The 16,879-nt window shown below is 44.4% G+C and overlaps 1 protein-coding gene across 2 annotated transcripts in view; it reads left to right on the top strand.

Moving 5' to 3' along the window:
• The first annotated feature begins 382 nt into the window (after positions 1–382).
• Positions 383–16,879, top strand: part of Etv6 (ETS variant 6) — a 258,623-nt gene continuing 242,126 nt past the window's right edge. For both annotated transcript variants that reach the window (XM_029565778.1, XM_008837629.3), the window contains exon 1: positions 383–556. In XM_029565778.1, the coding sequence (XP_029421638.1) occupies positions 524–556 (33 nt within the window). In that variant the 5' untranslated portion in view covers positions 383–523. The remainder of the gene's footprint in view (positions 557–16,879) is intronic.

Below are 16,879 nucleotides of genomic sequence, written 5' to 3'. Positions count from 1 at the left end.
TTGGGATACAGAGACAAGTGAGATTGAGTCCAGCCTTGTCTACACAGCAAGTTCCAGGCAGGCTTGGAGGCCATGTTTGAAAAAACAAAAGAAAAAAGAAAAAAAAAAATCCTATTAACATTTCATTTGAAAAGACAAATCTCTGATTTATTATTTTCCAGCCATCTAGTCAAAAAATCATCCCTAGGCCTTTCAGTTTCTCTCTTCCAGGAAGGAAAACATTCAAGAGAGGAGACCACCGCCTAAGCCTCTTTCACCAAGCGGCGACCCACACACCCCATGCGGTGCTCGCAGGCTCCCATGCCCAGGTGCCTTGCTCCATCAAGCCCGCTTGCCTGCCCGCCCAACGCCGGGCACTCAGAAACCCCCCCCCGCACCCCCCCGGGGCGGTCGCCGCTGGCGATGCTGCAAGAAACTTCTTAAATGACCGCGTCCCGCTGCCCCGCCGAGCGTTTCTGGGTTGGGGAGAGGAAAGGAAAGTGGAAAAAAACTGAGAACTTCCTGATCCCTCTCGCTGGGAGACATGTCTGAGACTCCTGCTCAGTGTAGCATTAAGGTAAAGCTCTGTTCCCCCCTCCTTCCCTCTCGGTGGTCCGAATCCCCCCATCCTCCCCCTCACCCCCCCTCACCTCCCTTGCCCTGGTGCTGCACCGGCCCAGGGCAACCGAGCTGGGCTCTTCCGAGTGGGGTGCTGCTGCAGTTGCTCGGCTCGCAGTAAATTATTTGGGGCGCGAGGGAAGGAGATGCAGCTGGCGGCCGCGGCTGTACCCTTCGGCGTAACCTTGCTGAGCCCCTTGCGGGCTCCTGGGCCCCCACCCCACCCCCTTTTCTTTTTGACAATGAAATGCCGGTTGCAGTTGGTTAGGAGGAACCCGTGTTATCGTCAGTTCTGTAGAACACCTCCGTAATTAGTGCGCTTAAAAAAAGAAAAGAAAAAAACAAAACAAAAAAACCCAAACCATCAGCCCTGTTTCTTATTCCTACACCCATGTGACTGAAATGTAACTTTTGTTCCCAAGGAATGGTCTCTCAAGGGAAAAAGTTCTCCGGCCCTCAATAGGATGGACTCTTTCTTTTTAAAGGACTCTATAGGTTGGATCACACTAGATTTTTGTTTTTTCCCCTCCTCTCCTGATTGTAATCGCAAGCCCTAAGACTGTCTGAGTGTCAGTTTTTCCTGGGCATTGCACAATGAATTTTTTTTTTTTAAACCAAGGTGAATAAAGTTGCTGAATAGTTAATTTTACTCCAATGCTTTTGAAAGTTGAGCAATCCCAAAGTAGAAAACTCCTGTAATGCAGGGCAGAAAAGAAGTGACCAGGTAAAATGACCTTCTGTGTTTGACAGTGCAGAGAGGGTGTCTAAAAGCAGCAATCCCCCAGATCTCTGACCCTGTTCTGTAGCAGTCTTAAGTGCAGGATGTGTATTTGCAACCAGCACTTGGCGTCCAAGTAGCTGTGTGTATTCACGTCTATATAATCTGTCTATAAAGGCTGTGGTGCACCGTTTGCAGCTTCTAAAAAGTTGCTGTGAAGTTTGCCACCGTTGTTGGGAGGCAGGATGATTTGTCCATCTCCCCCAGTTATTTTTTCCCATGTCCACATTTACTGAGCACTTTATTTCAGGGTTCTGTCAGTCCCTAGGAGGCAAGCTTTACACTCCTGATGCAAGGCCGAAGTTGCTCAAGTTTGTTTTGGGCTTGGCCTTTTTAATCTGTTCCTTGAATCGACACTGCTGGATTAATGGACATATTAGCCTGTTTTTTTCATCTGTGGGGAGTTAGGAAAAATGTTTTCTGTTTTAACAGCTTTTCATTTAGGATCTATGTAAGGGAAAGGTATTTTGTCATGCTGGTTTGCTAAGTTTTCATAATTAGAATCAGACGGTGTTATCAGGAAAGACAGTCATGGGTTTGAATTAAGGCCAGTGTGAACTCAAAAGGTGTGTTGAATTATCTTTGTTTTTGCCTCACAGGAAAGCCCAGTGGAATTTTGGGGCTTCTCTGTTTGTGTATGTCTGGGGGGGTAGGCTTTGGAGTGGTGCTTTACTAAAGAGCTTAGGATACTGTGATACTTCAAAACCAATTTCTTTTGCAATATGAATTAGATTCTGCATTGAGCTCAGGAAAATCTTGCCGTATAGATAATCTAATTTATTTGACACTTAATAACAAAAGCAGAGGTAACTAAATAATAGGGTATTAGATCAGTAAATTGTATTTGACTCGATGGTAATAAACCTGACATTCGAAAAATCGCCACCAACTATAGCACAATAACTTCAGAGTCAAAAACAACAAAATGCAATCCATTCTTGTGTTTCTGCCTCTTCTAAAGTGACTGTGTTCCTCCTCTACTGATGGGCTTATGGTTGTGTCCTGAAGCAGAAGGGCTTCTAGTGAACCGCTTGTCTGTTGGTTCAGTGGAAAAACTTGGAAGTTACTTTTCTTATATACACATACAGAACCAAGCTCCAATAAAACACTTTCTTAAATGTGATACAAAAGTATCTGTAATTTGCATTATCATTTTTTTTTCTTATTGTCTTTTAGTTCTTTTTTTTTCCCCCCACTTTGGTCCTGGGGACAGAGCCCAGAACCTTGTATTTTACATACCAGCTGGGCTCTACTATTGAACTGTAACTCCAGCCTTTCAGTTCTTTTTGGATGTGTTCTTTTTATTACTGTGTACGATATTATTAAAAATTTATCCTTTACCACTTCCACTTTTCCTCTGGGTTGCTCTTTACGGAGCCAATCTGTGATTGTTTGCCTAGACTGTGTTTTTTAGGTGCACACGTATGAAGCGTATCTCTCCATGGAGTTGCTTATCGTGTTCTACAATGAACTGAGGAGGTCTGGTTCAGGTCATGTGAAAATGTGGTGATGCATGTGGCATTTTATTTAGTCCTTGGGATGTCATATAGGGAGAGCATGAGAAAAAGTGTTTGCTGGTGAGCCATAAGAAGTTGTTGGCTTCTGGCGCCCAGTAAACAATAAACTTTTCCTTGAGGTGGAGAATGCCTGTGAGTCTTTGAAGGATGAGCTGATGAATCTGCTGTGCTAAAGGCCTGTGACAGAAATCCTGTCTAGTGGAGAGATCTCTCATTCTGCTCCGGAAACCTTCCCCATTCTGTCTCCTGCCGCACAAGCAGCTGGTCAGCGGGCAATAAATTCCTCAGCAACTGGTGAGATGGAGGCCACCGGAGCCTGGCCAGAGGCAGCCACAGGGGGGAAGTACTCTGTTTACTTCTGAGCACTGCTGTCTGTTCGGCTAGAGAAGACTAGTCAGAAATGGGTGGAGTTTCCAAGGTGAAAGTTTCTGAATTGGTCAATCAGTGACACCTTTGTAAAGATCCCTTTAGTGCCCTGTGCCTGTCAGTTAGGGCTTTGGTGTGTCTTTCCCCTTTTATATCTGTCTTCCTTTTTCCTAGGGGAGTTCACATCAGACACTCTTTTACAATGGAAAGGAGGCTGCCCCTGCCAGGCCCAAGGTCACCCAGAGGAACTCTGAGCCTTGTTAATTCTTTGTATGGATCTCTCTCTCTCTCTCTCTCTCTCTCTCTCTCGTGTGTGTGTGTGTGTGTGTGTGTGTGTGTGTGTGTGTGTGTGTTGGCATTTGTCTTGAGAGTTTATAAAAAATTCAGTTCTTTGTCCATTTAGGGATTGGTTGGTTGGCTGTAAGGATAGGATCACCTCACTATAAGAAGTCAAATTTTTTTCCCCAGAACATTGGGCTAGTCATAGGAAGAGGGAAGCAAGCTGGCTTTTCCCCATCAGCCTTCACCTTTAGGCCACCTGTTCAGTTTTCAGTTCAGCCAAGGTGCAGCAGAAAGTGGTTGTGGCCCAGCCAACACAGGCCTTTTGTAAGGCTTGGCTTGGCACAGAGCTTGTGTTGGCTGAGGTGATCCAGGACACAGAAATGAGTGGCACAATGCCCCTGGCCCCTTCTTATCAGTCTGCGTTCATAGTGGCATGAAATCTTTAAAAAAGAATTGTTATAGAGAGACTGTCTTGATCTCTTCTGCTCCTTGGGGTTAGTGATGGTTATCTTTGGGTCTAGCCCTTCAACTGGTACAGAAACGTTTCTGTCATGTTTGCTGTCCCCAAGTGAGGTGTGAAGGAGGTGAGTGCCCTTTCATCTCTGTCCACACATCACCTCAGGGTGACTTAAGGCCTTTGTTCACTGACTTGGGTGTAGCATTTAATAAGGTTACCTTGCTGCCTCAGACAGGGCTAGATAGAGCTCTGCCAGATGTCTGGCAAAAATTAGTAAGATTTTGATAGGCTTATAATGTTTGATTATTTTAGTAATATTGTCAGAAACTGCTTTGTGTCTAAATAAGCAATCAAAGGAATTGAACTAGGTGTGGTGGTTTACCTCTGAAATCCCAGCATTTGGGAGATAGAGGCAGGAGGATCAGGAGTTCAGGGTCATCTTCAGCTATACAGCAGACTAGAGGCCAGCCTGGACTACATGAGACCCTGTCTCAAAAACAAAAAATAAAAAAGGAGGAATTGGGTAAGAGATAGAACAAAAGGACTTGAAGAATTCCTGCAAAGGCTTATATGGACTGGCAGGTTTGGAGGTTTCCTGAGGCAGCATCAGGAAACTTTCAGACATTTAGAGTTAAGACAGAATTGAGAGATCTTAGCCAGACCCTGGGCCATACTTCTGTTTTCATAGTTGGGGTTCTGAGAGTTAAGTGGTTGCTTTATCCCACGAGTAACTGAACCAGGTTAGAACACAGCCGTCCAGGGTCTCAGGCCACCACATCACATTCTCAAGGTTCATGGTGCATCTATAAAAGGCCAAGGAAATTCGATACAAATAGGCTTTGCTCTTCGGCACTTCCTAGCGTGGTCCATTTTAATCAGGAGCCAGCTGGTCTGAGGGCACGGAGCTATGTGCCTTCGAAGCTGATGTGTGTGGGAGCTGTGGATCACTAGGGTCTAGTCAGGTGTGAGAGGAGGAAGTGGTAGGAGGTAGGGATGAGGGAAAAAAGACCTGCTGGACTTGTATTTATACCACAACTTGCAGAGATACATATATGATATGTAAGAGCCTTCAGTTCTGCCTTTGGCTGAAGGCCCTGGTACCTGTGTTACGTCCCCTCTTGATGAATCCATGGGTGGGCCACAGGCTCCTTTACCCAGTGTCACCCAGACCTATTTATGCCTTCACTTGTATGTAGGAAGTTCTCTGTTCAAAATACTGAAGGTAACAGACCTGGCAGCTGGGTCTACAGAAGTTGCTGTGGAAAGTATCCTTAGGATAGGTAAAGCAAGGCACTAAGAGAAATTCTTCAGCTGTCATAGGCACGCATTTCATCCCAATAAGAAAGGACAGGCAAGGGTAGGGGGTGGCTGGGAGTTCCTTGAAGAATTTTCATTTTATTACGGATTTAAATTTTTTTTATTTATTTATTTATTTTATGAATATGAGTGCTTTGCATGTATGTAAGTGCATCATATTTGTGCAATGCCTGTAGAAGGCAGAAGAGGGCATCAGATCCCCCAGAACAGGAGTTACAGATAGTTGTTTGCTGCTATGTGGATGCTGGGAATTGAACCTAGGCCCTCTGGAAGGACAGCAAATGTTTTTAACTGCTGAGTCATCTCTCCAGCCCCTTATTATTGATTTTTTAAAGTTGACCTTTGGTAGGGTTCTCCCAGCTGGGGTCGGGGTTGGGGTCAGTGCCTCATGAAGCCCCCTAGAGTGTGGCATATATGAGGGACATATTTTTCTCTGTAAAATCGCTTTAGAAACAGTACCATGACTTGGTTTCGGGCAGAGTCACCACTGTACTTGTTGTGAGGTGTGAGGAACTGATATCTGTGTATTTATTGAACAGAGTAAGTGTGACTTTCTTTCTGGGTTCCCACGCCAACGGGAGTCCAATTTGAAGACCATTCATTGCCAAACCTAGTATTTGAGGAAAGACTAGACTAAATTAGTGAGGAGTTAGAATTATAGCCTATTAAAAAGCAAACACATTTTTATTGATTTTTCTGAACATACAGGAGCCAGACTAATAAAGTAGCATTTACTGGGACATCTCAGAATGAGCCTCCACCAATAGGCAGAGGTGATTGGCATTCCGTCCCATCCACTGGGTAGAAATGAGCCTGACCAGATGCTTGAAACTGGTCCTTTGGTGTTGAAATATTACCACAAATCTATCATTTGCTCTCTGATTTGCTTGGTAACCCTTTCATCTTAGATAGTGAAAATATACAGTGCAGCCAGGTCTGGTTCCAGGGAGCTGTCATATTCTGGGCATAGGCAAAATGCCTGATTAGGATGAAGGCCTTATTGTGTCAAGTGTGGACTCCCGCATTGAGCTAAATGTGCGTGCAGTACTGGGGCCTGCACTTATGGAAACTGGAGACCCCTTGCATTTGGGGAACTTGATAAATTCTGTGTTATTAGGTGTGTTTGCTGTTCCATGGTCAATTCTCCTTCCAAACAAATCTTAGTTTACAACCATATAATGATTTCCTTCTCCTCCTTCTTCCTCTTCCTCTTCTTCCTCTTCTGCTTTGAGGCCTTCCCATCCACCTCCCCTTTATCATCACCACCACCATTTGTTGCACACGATTGCCCGTTGTCTTGGTGCTTAATGTTTAACTGAATAACCTCATTCCCTCTTACAGTGTCTTCCAGAGGTACTTTTTCTTCCCCATTTTACAAATGAGGGCACTAAAGCCAGAGAGGGTTAGCCTCACGTTTTCTAGGCTTCCATACAAGGCAAGAGACTAGATCAAGACACTAATTCCCAAGTGTTTGCCGTGACTGTTGAGAACCACACACGTCTTCGTGAAGGACAGGAGACTCAGAGTGAGTCTCCATGGGGGCTGGTGGGTCAGCACCAGAGTTGAGAGGCAGGAGTGGATTCAGCAGAGGTCTTTGCAGGGTCTTGCATTCCCTTGGCTTTCTGGCCTTATCTGAAGGTGGGTTGTTCCTCACCACTGTGCATTGGTGACATAGCCAAATGGCCACACCTAGGTAGCCACCTTGGAATGAAGGTGCGAATCTATTTTTTTACACCATGTGATCCTCTCTCTAATGATGTCTTACCTTTCAGTGGCTTCAGTTTTGCCCTCATGCTTTGCTTAGAGGACTTTCTCTGCTTTTTCTTCTTTCTCTTACTGCCTAATAATTTCTTCATTAAGTGGTTGGATGTTTATGACGTTGTGTCCTCATCTGTCCAGCTCAGGACCAGACGTCCTCTCTGTTGGCATTTCTCCATCCTTTCTCCTTTCTCCTCGTATAACTTTGTCTTTTAAAGCTTTTTGCCCAATCCATGAATGTCTGGTATTTTTTGTTTTTTTCTATAAAGTGCCCCTTGTGTAAATCTTTAATACTGTATGATTCTGGGAATCTATCTGAAGCCTGTGCAGATATTCCCGATTATCTCCCCACACCCAGACTACCCAAGGACTTTTTTTTTTTTTTTCCTCTTCTTTTCCCTTGTTTAGGTCTGCCCATCCTGGCCTTGTTCTAATTTATTTGAGTGAGGAGAGAATTTTGACCATCTGACTTCATTTGTTGTTATTTTTGGTTTTTTGGTCTTTTTTGAGACAGGATCTCCCTGTAGCTGGCCTGGAATTGACTACCTAGACCAGGCTGGCCTTGAACTCAGAGACATCTGCCTGCCTCTGCCTCCTGAGTGTTGGGATTAAAGGTGCCACTATGCCCAGCCAAATTTGTATTTGTTTTACCCCCCTCTCCCCAATCCTGTACTGGGGATTAAATCCAGGGTCTCATGTGTATTAGGCGAACGCTACACTGAGCTATTTCCATATTTAAATTTCTGTATTTAAACAGCTTTCCTAAAGAGAAGACGAAGATCCATAGGTCCATCCGCTGACACTTAGCAGAGCCAGAGTCTTCCAGGAGCATCAGGAATGGATGCAGAGATGGTGTGAGATGCATTGAGGCATAGATGCGAGGACATTAAGGAGGCACAATCCAAACTTCTCATGAGACAGATAAGGAAGCAGAGTCCCATAGCTTACCCAAAATCACATTGCTAACTGTAGCTAATCCATAGACTTGGGTGTTCTGGGGGTTGGAGAGATGGCTAGGTGGCTAAGAGCATTGGTTGCTCTTGCAGAGGACCTGGGTTTGGTTCCCAGCACCCACATGATCATATACCAGTTCCAGAGGATCCAACACACTCTTCTGGCCTCTGTGGGCATTGTACAACACAAGTACACATTCATACATACAGGCCAAACACTCATATACATACAATAAAAATATTAATTAAAAAAAATGAATTGGCTGTTCCAGATCCTTGTCCTTCCAACTCCATTGTGGAATAAAAGCTATAAAAAGGGGCTGGAGAAATGGCTCAGCAGTTACGAGCACTGGCTGTTCTTCCAGAGGACCTGGGTTTGAGTCCCAGCACCCACATGGTTGCTAACAACCATCCATAAATCCAGTTCCAGGGGATCTGACGCCCTCTTCTGGCCTCTGTGGGCTTTGCGCAACACGGGTGCACTGGCACACATGCAGGCAAAACACTCATACACATAAAACAAAAATAAAAATAAATGAAAAAAAATTTTTTTAAGCCATAAAAAGTAGACAAGAATTTAGACAGCATAGCATCTCTGTTATGGCTCATATATAGGGTTAAACCCCTTTGTGGCACTAACAGATGATACTAGTATTTATGACTTCCAAGTGAAAATTACTTGATTTAAGAAGTGAAGAGAGAATGAAATATATTTTGGAAAGATATCCAAGAAAAAAGGTTGGCATAAAAATAATGTTGATTTTTAAAAGGCTAAGCTTCCTGCCTCTAGACGAATGATTTATGAAAATACTCCCAAAGGAAGATGTGAAAGAACTCCTGAGGCTTTAGTATTGGGGGTGGGGGTGTGGTGGGGGTATTTACTCTGTATGTGGGAGTCAGACATAGAGAAACGACCTCATTTCCTGAATGACCCAAAAAGGACACGTTGCCCTGCTGGTGTGCATGCTGTTGGCTACTGTGCACAGGGGATGTGCTGTCACTGTGTCTTCCATCCATTTTCTACCGGCTTTAGATTTTTTGGTTCTTCCCTGTGAAGCTGTCTTCCCTTCAGGACATAGCAAGTTGCTGGAAAAAGGGGTCAGTTTACTGTGGCGTGCTCCCAAGAGAGGAACAACAGACACTGCAGCCCACAGACCTGTGAAACCTGGTCCTTGAACTTGAACTGGTTCATGTTACTTAATCCTGAACCTATTAACTCATCTGAAGTGGTAATAAAAATGAATGTCTCTTAAGAGTTGTTGGCTGATGTAAATTGCTTCATACAATGCCTTATGCTCTTAAAACAGTGAGTTCTTCACCTCATGGATGTGAATCTAGAAAGGGCTCAGGGTTCCTAACCTCATACCAACATTTTGACCGTTGAGAATACAGGCATCAGAGATGTTCTTGGTGCTTCGAGTTTGGTGGTCCCTCCTGAGCTAAAATCCAAGCCTCCCAAATTGGCTAACTCCTAGCCCAGTGCTCTTGTCACAGTCCCACTGAATTTCACCCAGGGCTGGGGTCACTTAAGTCAGTGCTCAGGAAAGCCCTTATTTTGACTTTAATTGAACACAAGCCTTGGCAACAGAAGAGTTGAACCGACTGCAATTATGTGATAATAGCAAATGCCTTTTGTATCTTAACAGCAAAGTTTGAGGGAAGTAGCTGGTGTGGTTCTGAATAAGTTTCCAGAGATCAAAGAAAAGGAAAAATAAAACCTCTGGAAGTCCTGTACAGCATTATTACTCAGCATCCAAGTATTGGAGTGTATTCAGAGATCTGTTTGTTCATACAGTTGGTTATTATCTGTGACTCGGGTGGGATTTGAAAGACACCATCAATTCTTTGGTCACTTTTGTTTCCCAGGCAATTCCATGCCTGTTTGACCACAGAACAGACACTGTGTGTTGTGGGGTGGTGAATTTCCAGCTTCATGAACTGGGAGTAGATGGCCCTTAGTGGAAGTTTAATTTTACGGAAGAGTTTGAAAAAGCCACATTTATTACCTTGGGGCATGAGGGAATTTTTGTGTTTTTTTTTTTTTGTAGATTTTAAGAGAGTGAAGTAGCTCTTCAAAGCAGCAGTATTCTTGCTGTGGACTTGAAATGCCATCCTGTGTCTTTGTTGTCATATACATGTTACATGGGAAGAGGAAATATAGCCTGGAAAATACCCCGTTTTTCACACTGGTAGAAATGGAACCCAGGGCCTTGTGCTTTTTCTACCACTGAGCTGCATTCCCCAGGCAAAAACAATTTTTTTTTTTTTTTTTCTGGTCTTTTTGACACAGGGTCTCCCTGTAGCTCCAGCTGGCCTGGAGCTCACTATGTAGACCAGGCTGACCTTGAACTCTCAAGAGATCCGCTTGCCTCTGCCTCCCGAGTGCTGGGACTAAGGCATGTGCCACCACAGCCAGCCAGAGGCAGAGGCAGGCAGATCTCTGTGCGATCAAGGTCAGCCTAGACATTGTCTACACAGCAAGTTCAGGCCAGCTGGTGCTAGAGGGAGACCCTGTCACAGAAAGACCCAAAAAGAAAAAAAAAAGTATCATCTATCTACTATCAATCATCTATCATCTATCTATCTACCAATCTATCATTCATCAATTTATCTATCTATCTATCATCTATCTATACACACACACACACATACACACACGTATAGATGTTTTTTATTTGCATACATCAATTATATATTTGGGTTTCATTGTGACATTTCGTCCATGTTATGTATTTTGAACATATTCATTCTTGTTACTGTCTCCTCACTCCAGCTGGTTATCTTCCTCATCCCAACTAGCCCCCCTTTCATATCTTAAAAAAAAAAATCTTACTAATGACTCTGTGAGTTTCATTATGCTTGCTTACAGGAGCACGGGTGCCTTACCAGTGGCAGTACCACTGAAGAAAATGGAAAGTGCCCTTTCTGAAGAATAGTGGAGACAAAGTTCATTTCCTACCCCATGGAACAGTGCACTGTCAGGCTTTATTCCCAACTAGCCCCCCTTTCATATCTTAAAAAAAAAAATCTTACTAATGACTCTGTGAGTTTCATTATGCTTGCTTACAGGAGCACGGGTGCCTTACCAGTGGCAGTACCACTGAAGAAAATGGAAAGTGCCCTTTCTGAAGAATAGTGGAGACAAAGTTCATTTCCTACCCCATGGAACAGTGCACTGTCAGGCTTTAAAAAAGAGGTTTTCAAGGAACCTGTTCCCCTCCACTTCCCAGGAACTACCAGTGGAAGTTGGTGATTTTTCTTGTCAGCTCCCTAGTACCCTCTGTGGTAGGTGATAGCAGACTGTGCAATGATCTTTTGTAAGAATGATCTGTATAATAAGGTCAGTGATCCTTTCTTTACTCACGTCTCCTACATGTGAGGAAACTGACTCTGAGTATTTCCTGGAAAGGATGAGCTGCAGATAAAAATCAGTGTTGCAATTGAAAAAAAAAAACAAAAAAAACCCCCAAACCCCAGAGAACAGCCTGTTTGTCTCTGAAGTTACCAGTTCTCTAAAGACTCCACCCTGCTCCCTAGTGAAAATATAAGTCTAGATACGGCCACTGAGGGGCTAGCTCTGTGAACCAGGAAAGAGGGTGGCCCAGGGCTGCCCCCTCACTGTAGGTGACCTGGGACCCTAGTAACAAATCAAGGTCAAGAATGCTTGCCTAGTATGTGTGAGGCCCTGAATTCAATCCCCAGCACTAAATAACCAAATAAATGAGAAAAAGAAACAGCTTTATTATCGTCATTGTTCAAGCCTGATGATTAATACAGTGGACATATAGATGTATAGCAGGGTAAATAACGTGGAATAGGGTGGAGGCTTCGTAAAAAGACAGGCTAGAGTTTGGTAAGCCTTCTGTTTCCTATGCTGAGGTGCTCAGACTAAGGAAAGCAACGTCCTTAAACACACTGGTTGCTTCATCGTTTGTTGTTATTTCTAGACTACTTGTCTTTCCCAGACCATCAAATCAGAGCACTGGAGTGTCTTCAACTGGTGATTTTCTTGCACTGACTTGTGGTCACAGACCCGGGCATCCTAAAGGACAGAAGTGAGTTCTCTTTTCTTTGGGCCTCATCAGGTATTCATGGCTAAATTCCTGCCTCAGGGTCGTCGTGACTGGCTCTGGAAATGGAAAATCTGAAGGAATGGACTTCTGGTGCATTCTCTAGCTGCTGTCCCCTCGTTTTGACTTGAGGTTTGGGAGAAAGTCAGTATCATGAGTTGCTCGATCAGTGCTTTGACAAGCTACTGAGGTCCAGGCGCTTGTGATTTAATGGGTCTTAGCGACCCATTGATGTAATGGCCAGTGATGAGGGGACACTAGGTCAGGAGTCGCATGACACATTTGATGTCTCCATTCAAAGTGGGAGAGCTGTCATTTTGGGGGGATAAAATCTGAGTGACTTGGGCAGATTCACCAGTCTGGATAGGTCCCCCCTTCTCTCCAACTTTAAGACCTGACTGACCTGTTTTAGCTGAGTACACCTCAAATCCCCTGGAGAACTGCCAGCTTCTTATTTGACTTTGTGCCATTTAGTCCTTCCCTGAGTCTGCTGACTCTCATGCTCCAGGGCCAGGTGGAAAGAGAACGGAACAGGTGAAAGGTAAGCCCGTGTGCCCTCTGAGAACGGAGAAGCAGAAGTTTCCTTTCTGAACATGGCATCTTGCTTTCTCATGACCCTGGCACTCTGTGCTTTTGGCAGTGTCTTGAGTTAGGAGCCAAGAGTGCACCTCTCTATAGGCAGAAGTTGGCTGTAGGTTAGACACAGTTCTAGAATATCGTTGGCTTCAGGGGGACTCTTTGCAAGCTCAGGAAGTCCAGCCTCGTGATTCGTTTTTTTTTTCAGCATACTCTGAGGGTGTCTTTAACTTTCATCCAGATGGGCAGAGAGAAGGGCAAAGGTGTTAACTTATGTCTCAAGTAGGGCACCTGTTAATATATCCTAGCTATGGATTTTTCATGCTGCCTGGTGAACATTGATTTCCTAAGCTACAGTATCGGTTACTTTTCTCATTGCTGTGACAGCTACCTGACAAGAAACAATTTGAGGGAGGGAGAGTTTATTCTGGCTCACCTGTGGGGGTCCAGTCCATCATGGCGGGGAAGGCATGGTGTCAGGAGTACGAGGCAGCTGGTTTCATTGTACTGTCAGTAAGGAAGTAAGAAAGCTGTGGATGCTGGTGCTTAACTCTCTGTTTCTATTTTCTCCTTTTGGCACAGCAGTCTTTGGGATGGTGCTACCCACACCGGAGCTGGTCTTCCATCTTCAGTTAAACTTCTCTGGACATGCCCTCACAGGTGCACTCCCAGAGATGTGTCTCCTAGGTGATTCTAAATCCAGTCAAGTGAATGAAGATGAGACATCACAATAATCTACCCTTAGACAATGAGGAAAGATCCATTAGCACCTTTTAGGTGCTAATATCATCTTTTAGGTGCAAGACAGTGTTCTGTTGGGAGATAGATGAGGTAAAGGATGGGGAGAAAGCGACTTAAAAATACAGGGAAGCAAGGTAGAGAGCCAGGCAGTCAAGTGAAGGGCCACCAGCAGGGCTGGAAGAAGTGAGCCCAGCAGTGTCAATCCCTTTTTCTGAGACTTTGTCTGTCTTGAGAAACTTGATAAAATGGCCAGGCAGAGCTTGTCTAAGGGGAATGCCTGTGTGCACTTTTGTGGTTAGGCAGTGTGTTAAGCAGTCTGATTTAAGGGAAAGATGGTCTATGTGCATTTTTGTGTCAGCTGTGGTCTTGAAATGTTTACCATGGAGGAGGTGTGGGTGGAAGAGAACACAGTTCTTTTCTCCTTAGCTCAGATCTAGGTTATAGGTGAATGTGAGTTCATACACAGCTTGCTTCTTTTTCAAAAATACTTTTATTACATTTTATTTATTTACTGTGTGTGTATGTGTGTTCATGCTCTGTGGCATGCATGTGCAGGTCAGAACACAACTTTCAGGAGTTCGTGCTCTCCTGTCATGTGGGTCCTGGGGATCAATCTCAGAATGTTAGGCTTGACAGCAGGCACCTTTCCCTCTGAGCCATCTTACTAACCCCACAATATTTCTTATTTGGGTGCATTTTAGGATGATCTGCAGAGCCTCATTTGGGCAAACCCTGTCTTGATGCACACACATGTGGATTGCCAGGCACAGCGTCAAACAGAGAAAGAATTAAAAACCCTGTCTTGATGCACACACATGTGGATTGCCAGGCACAGCGTCAAACAGAGAAAGAATTAATTCCAGAGCTCCTGTCCCCAAAGGGATGTCTGTGACTCATCCTGCAGATTCATATTATTAGAGTTTCCCCCTTTAATCTTTTTGGGATGTCAGGTGGGGTTTGTGTTGACAAGATGATGTTTCTTTGGGAAAGTTCTGGCTGCCTGCCTGGCAGCATCTAGGACTGTCACCCATGTCTGACGTTTTAGGGGCTTTTCTGCTACCACTTGCCCCAAGGGCCATCTCTCAGCTGCTGGTCCTAGTGTCCCTGGCACACAAATATTAGACTTTGGGGGGGAAATGTGCAATTTCAGGCTCTTTCCTTGTCTGCAGTAGTGTAAGCTCTTGGTGGCCTCATAAAAAGCGCAGAAAGATTTCTCCACACTCCCACATTTATAAAGCGGCTTCTCTGGGTCAGGCAAAGGTTCCCAGGTGAGGTCACTGAAGGTTCACTCTGAGGAACCAACACTAGATGTTAGAATTAACATGTTGTAGGGAGAACGGTGGGAGGGTAGCCAACAGAATGTCTTTGTGCGCTGCTTTTAACTTTAATCAGGACTATATGGTACGGCTCGTGATTTCTTGAGGATCATTTTTTTTCAAGGGTCTATTCTTGTGACTTGGTTTGCTTGTAGGTACATGTAGTGCATGCTGGTAAAGTCATAAGTTATAGAAATTACAGTATAGTCTGCTTTCTAGCAGAGGAAAAGATTGCACAAAACCCATCCTTGTGGCAAAGAAACCTTACGTATAGATGTAAAATATATCTCCTTGGAGGGCTGGCTTTGTGATGGGCTATAAACGGATTGTTAAACAGCAAGCTGAGGGGCTGTTAACAAGCTGTTTCTAAGAGCATCTCACTGGTGTAGTCTGAAAAGGTAATGTATACATATTGCTATGAGATAGTTTGCCTGTGGTGTTTGTATGTTGGTAGATTGGTGTGTGTGTGTGTGTGTGTGTGTGTGTGTGTGTGTGTGTGTGTGTGTGTGTTCACCATTGAACAGCCTGAGAAGACAATTTTAAAATGTTATTTATTTGTTGCTATGTGAGTGTGTGTGTTCTAAACTGGACAGTGTTTTAATTTTGTCTTGCTTTTAAGAAGCTGGCTTAAATGAACAGGTGTTTGGTCAGCTACAGGGTATGAATCAACTCAACTTTGAAAAGCTTCGGTATGTTTTATAACACCCTTGTATGTAATAGCCGCTTTAAAGATTCATGCCTGCCTTAGAATACTCAGATAACAGGCAAATTGCCTCTCCATCAGCAAACAAGACTTTGAATTCACAAGTTCAGCAAAGCAGGGTTCCCATTATGTGTCTGATCCTATTTGAACCTCTGCTCACATTCGGGTGACAGAGCTAAAAGTGGGTCTGTGCCAGTTTCTACCACTATTGGGTCTTTAGGGGAAGACTATTCTTGTTACCAGGGTGCCTCTTCTGCCTTAACAACTGCTGTGTTAGAAAACAGGTGTCACTTCTAATCCTCTGACTGGATCGGTTTGCTACCCTGGCAATGCCTTATTATTACTGTTTTTATTTATTTATTTTTTCTCCCACGTAAGCTTGCCCCTGCCAGGAGATGCTGGTGAGCAAGATGCATGCAAGAAGAGATTACAGCTTTTCTTGATGGAGGTTTCTGTTCAAGGTTCTGTGTAAGAGTCATATTACAAAGATAGGACTACATAAAACTGCTTAGAATGTGAATCACAGGGAGAACCAGCAGAAGGATAGTAAATAGTCAGTGGACAGCCCTGCCAGGTCATCTGTCATTCAAAGGCCTCAGCTGGCCTGAAACTCGCTATGTAGACCAGGCTGACCTCAATCTCACAGAGCTCCACTTGTCTCTGCCTCCCAAGTGCTGGGATTAAAGGCGTGAGACACCACACCCGGCCTCAAAGGCCAATTTAAAGCCTGCAGTGCCACAGAATTGAACGATGACCCTTCTCTGGGTTTTGGCCCTTGAACAGGCTTATATACGATCCTATTTTATTTTATTTTATTTATTTTTTCCCTGTTGTTTTGAGACAGGATCACCTTTAGTCCAGGTTGGCCTTGAACTTGCTATGTATATAGCCGCAGGCTGGCTTTAAACTTATCCGTTTGCCTCGGCCTCCTGAGTGCTAGGATTACAGGTATGCACCTCTATGCCTGGCTGAACTATTGTTTTGTAAGGTTTCTGAATCTGGAGCTTCAGGAGGGTGGATGTGTTGTTTACTGGTTGCAAGGCAGTCTGCTTCCTTTTGCTATACCTCATATGTATCCCCGCCAGTCTTCCCTACCCTGCTACATTTGGCTTCCTTCTGGCCCTCCAGACTCTTCATGCCTGTCTGATCTTTGCACCTCTATGCCTGGCTGAACTATTGTTTTGTAAGGTTTCTGAATCTGGAGCTTCAGGAGGGTGGATGTGTTGTTTACTGGTTGCAAGGCAGTCTGCTTCCTTTTGCTATACCTCATATGTATCCCCGCCAGTCTTCCCTACCCTGCTACATTTGGCTTCCTTCTGGCCCTCCAGACTCTTCATGCCTGTCTGATCTTCCTGCCTCTACTCCTGGGCCCCTTTCAATCCAGCATGAAGTGATTTTGCATGTGCGTGCGTGCGTGCGTGTGTGTGTGTGTGTGTGTGTGCGTGCGT

The sequence above is a fragment of the Nannospalax galili genome, unplaced genomic scaffold, assembly GCF_000622305.1.
Source record: "Nannospalax galili isolate Female #2095 unplaced genomic scaffold, S.galili_v1.0 scaffold210, whole genome shotgun sequence".
Lineage (NCBI taxonomy): Eukaryota > Metazoa > Chordata > Mammalia > Rodentia > Spalacidae > Nannospalax > Nannospalax galili.
The sequence above is the reverse complement of the archived record's forward strand: the minus strand, read 5'-3'. Positions and strand labels throughout refer to the sequence as shown.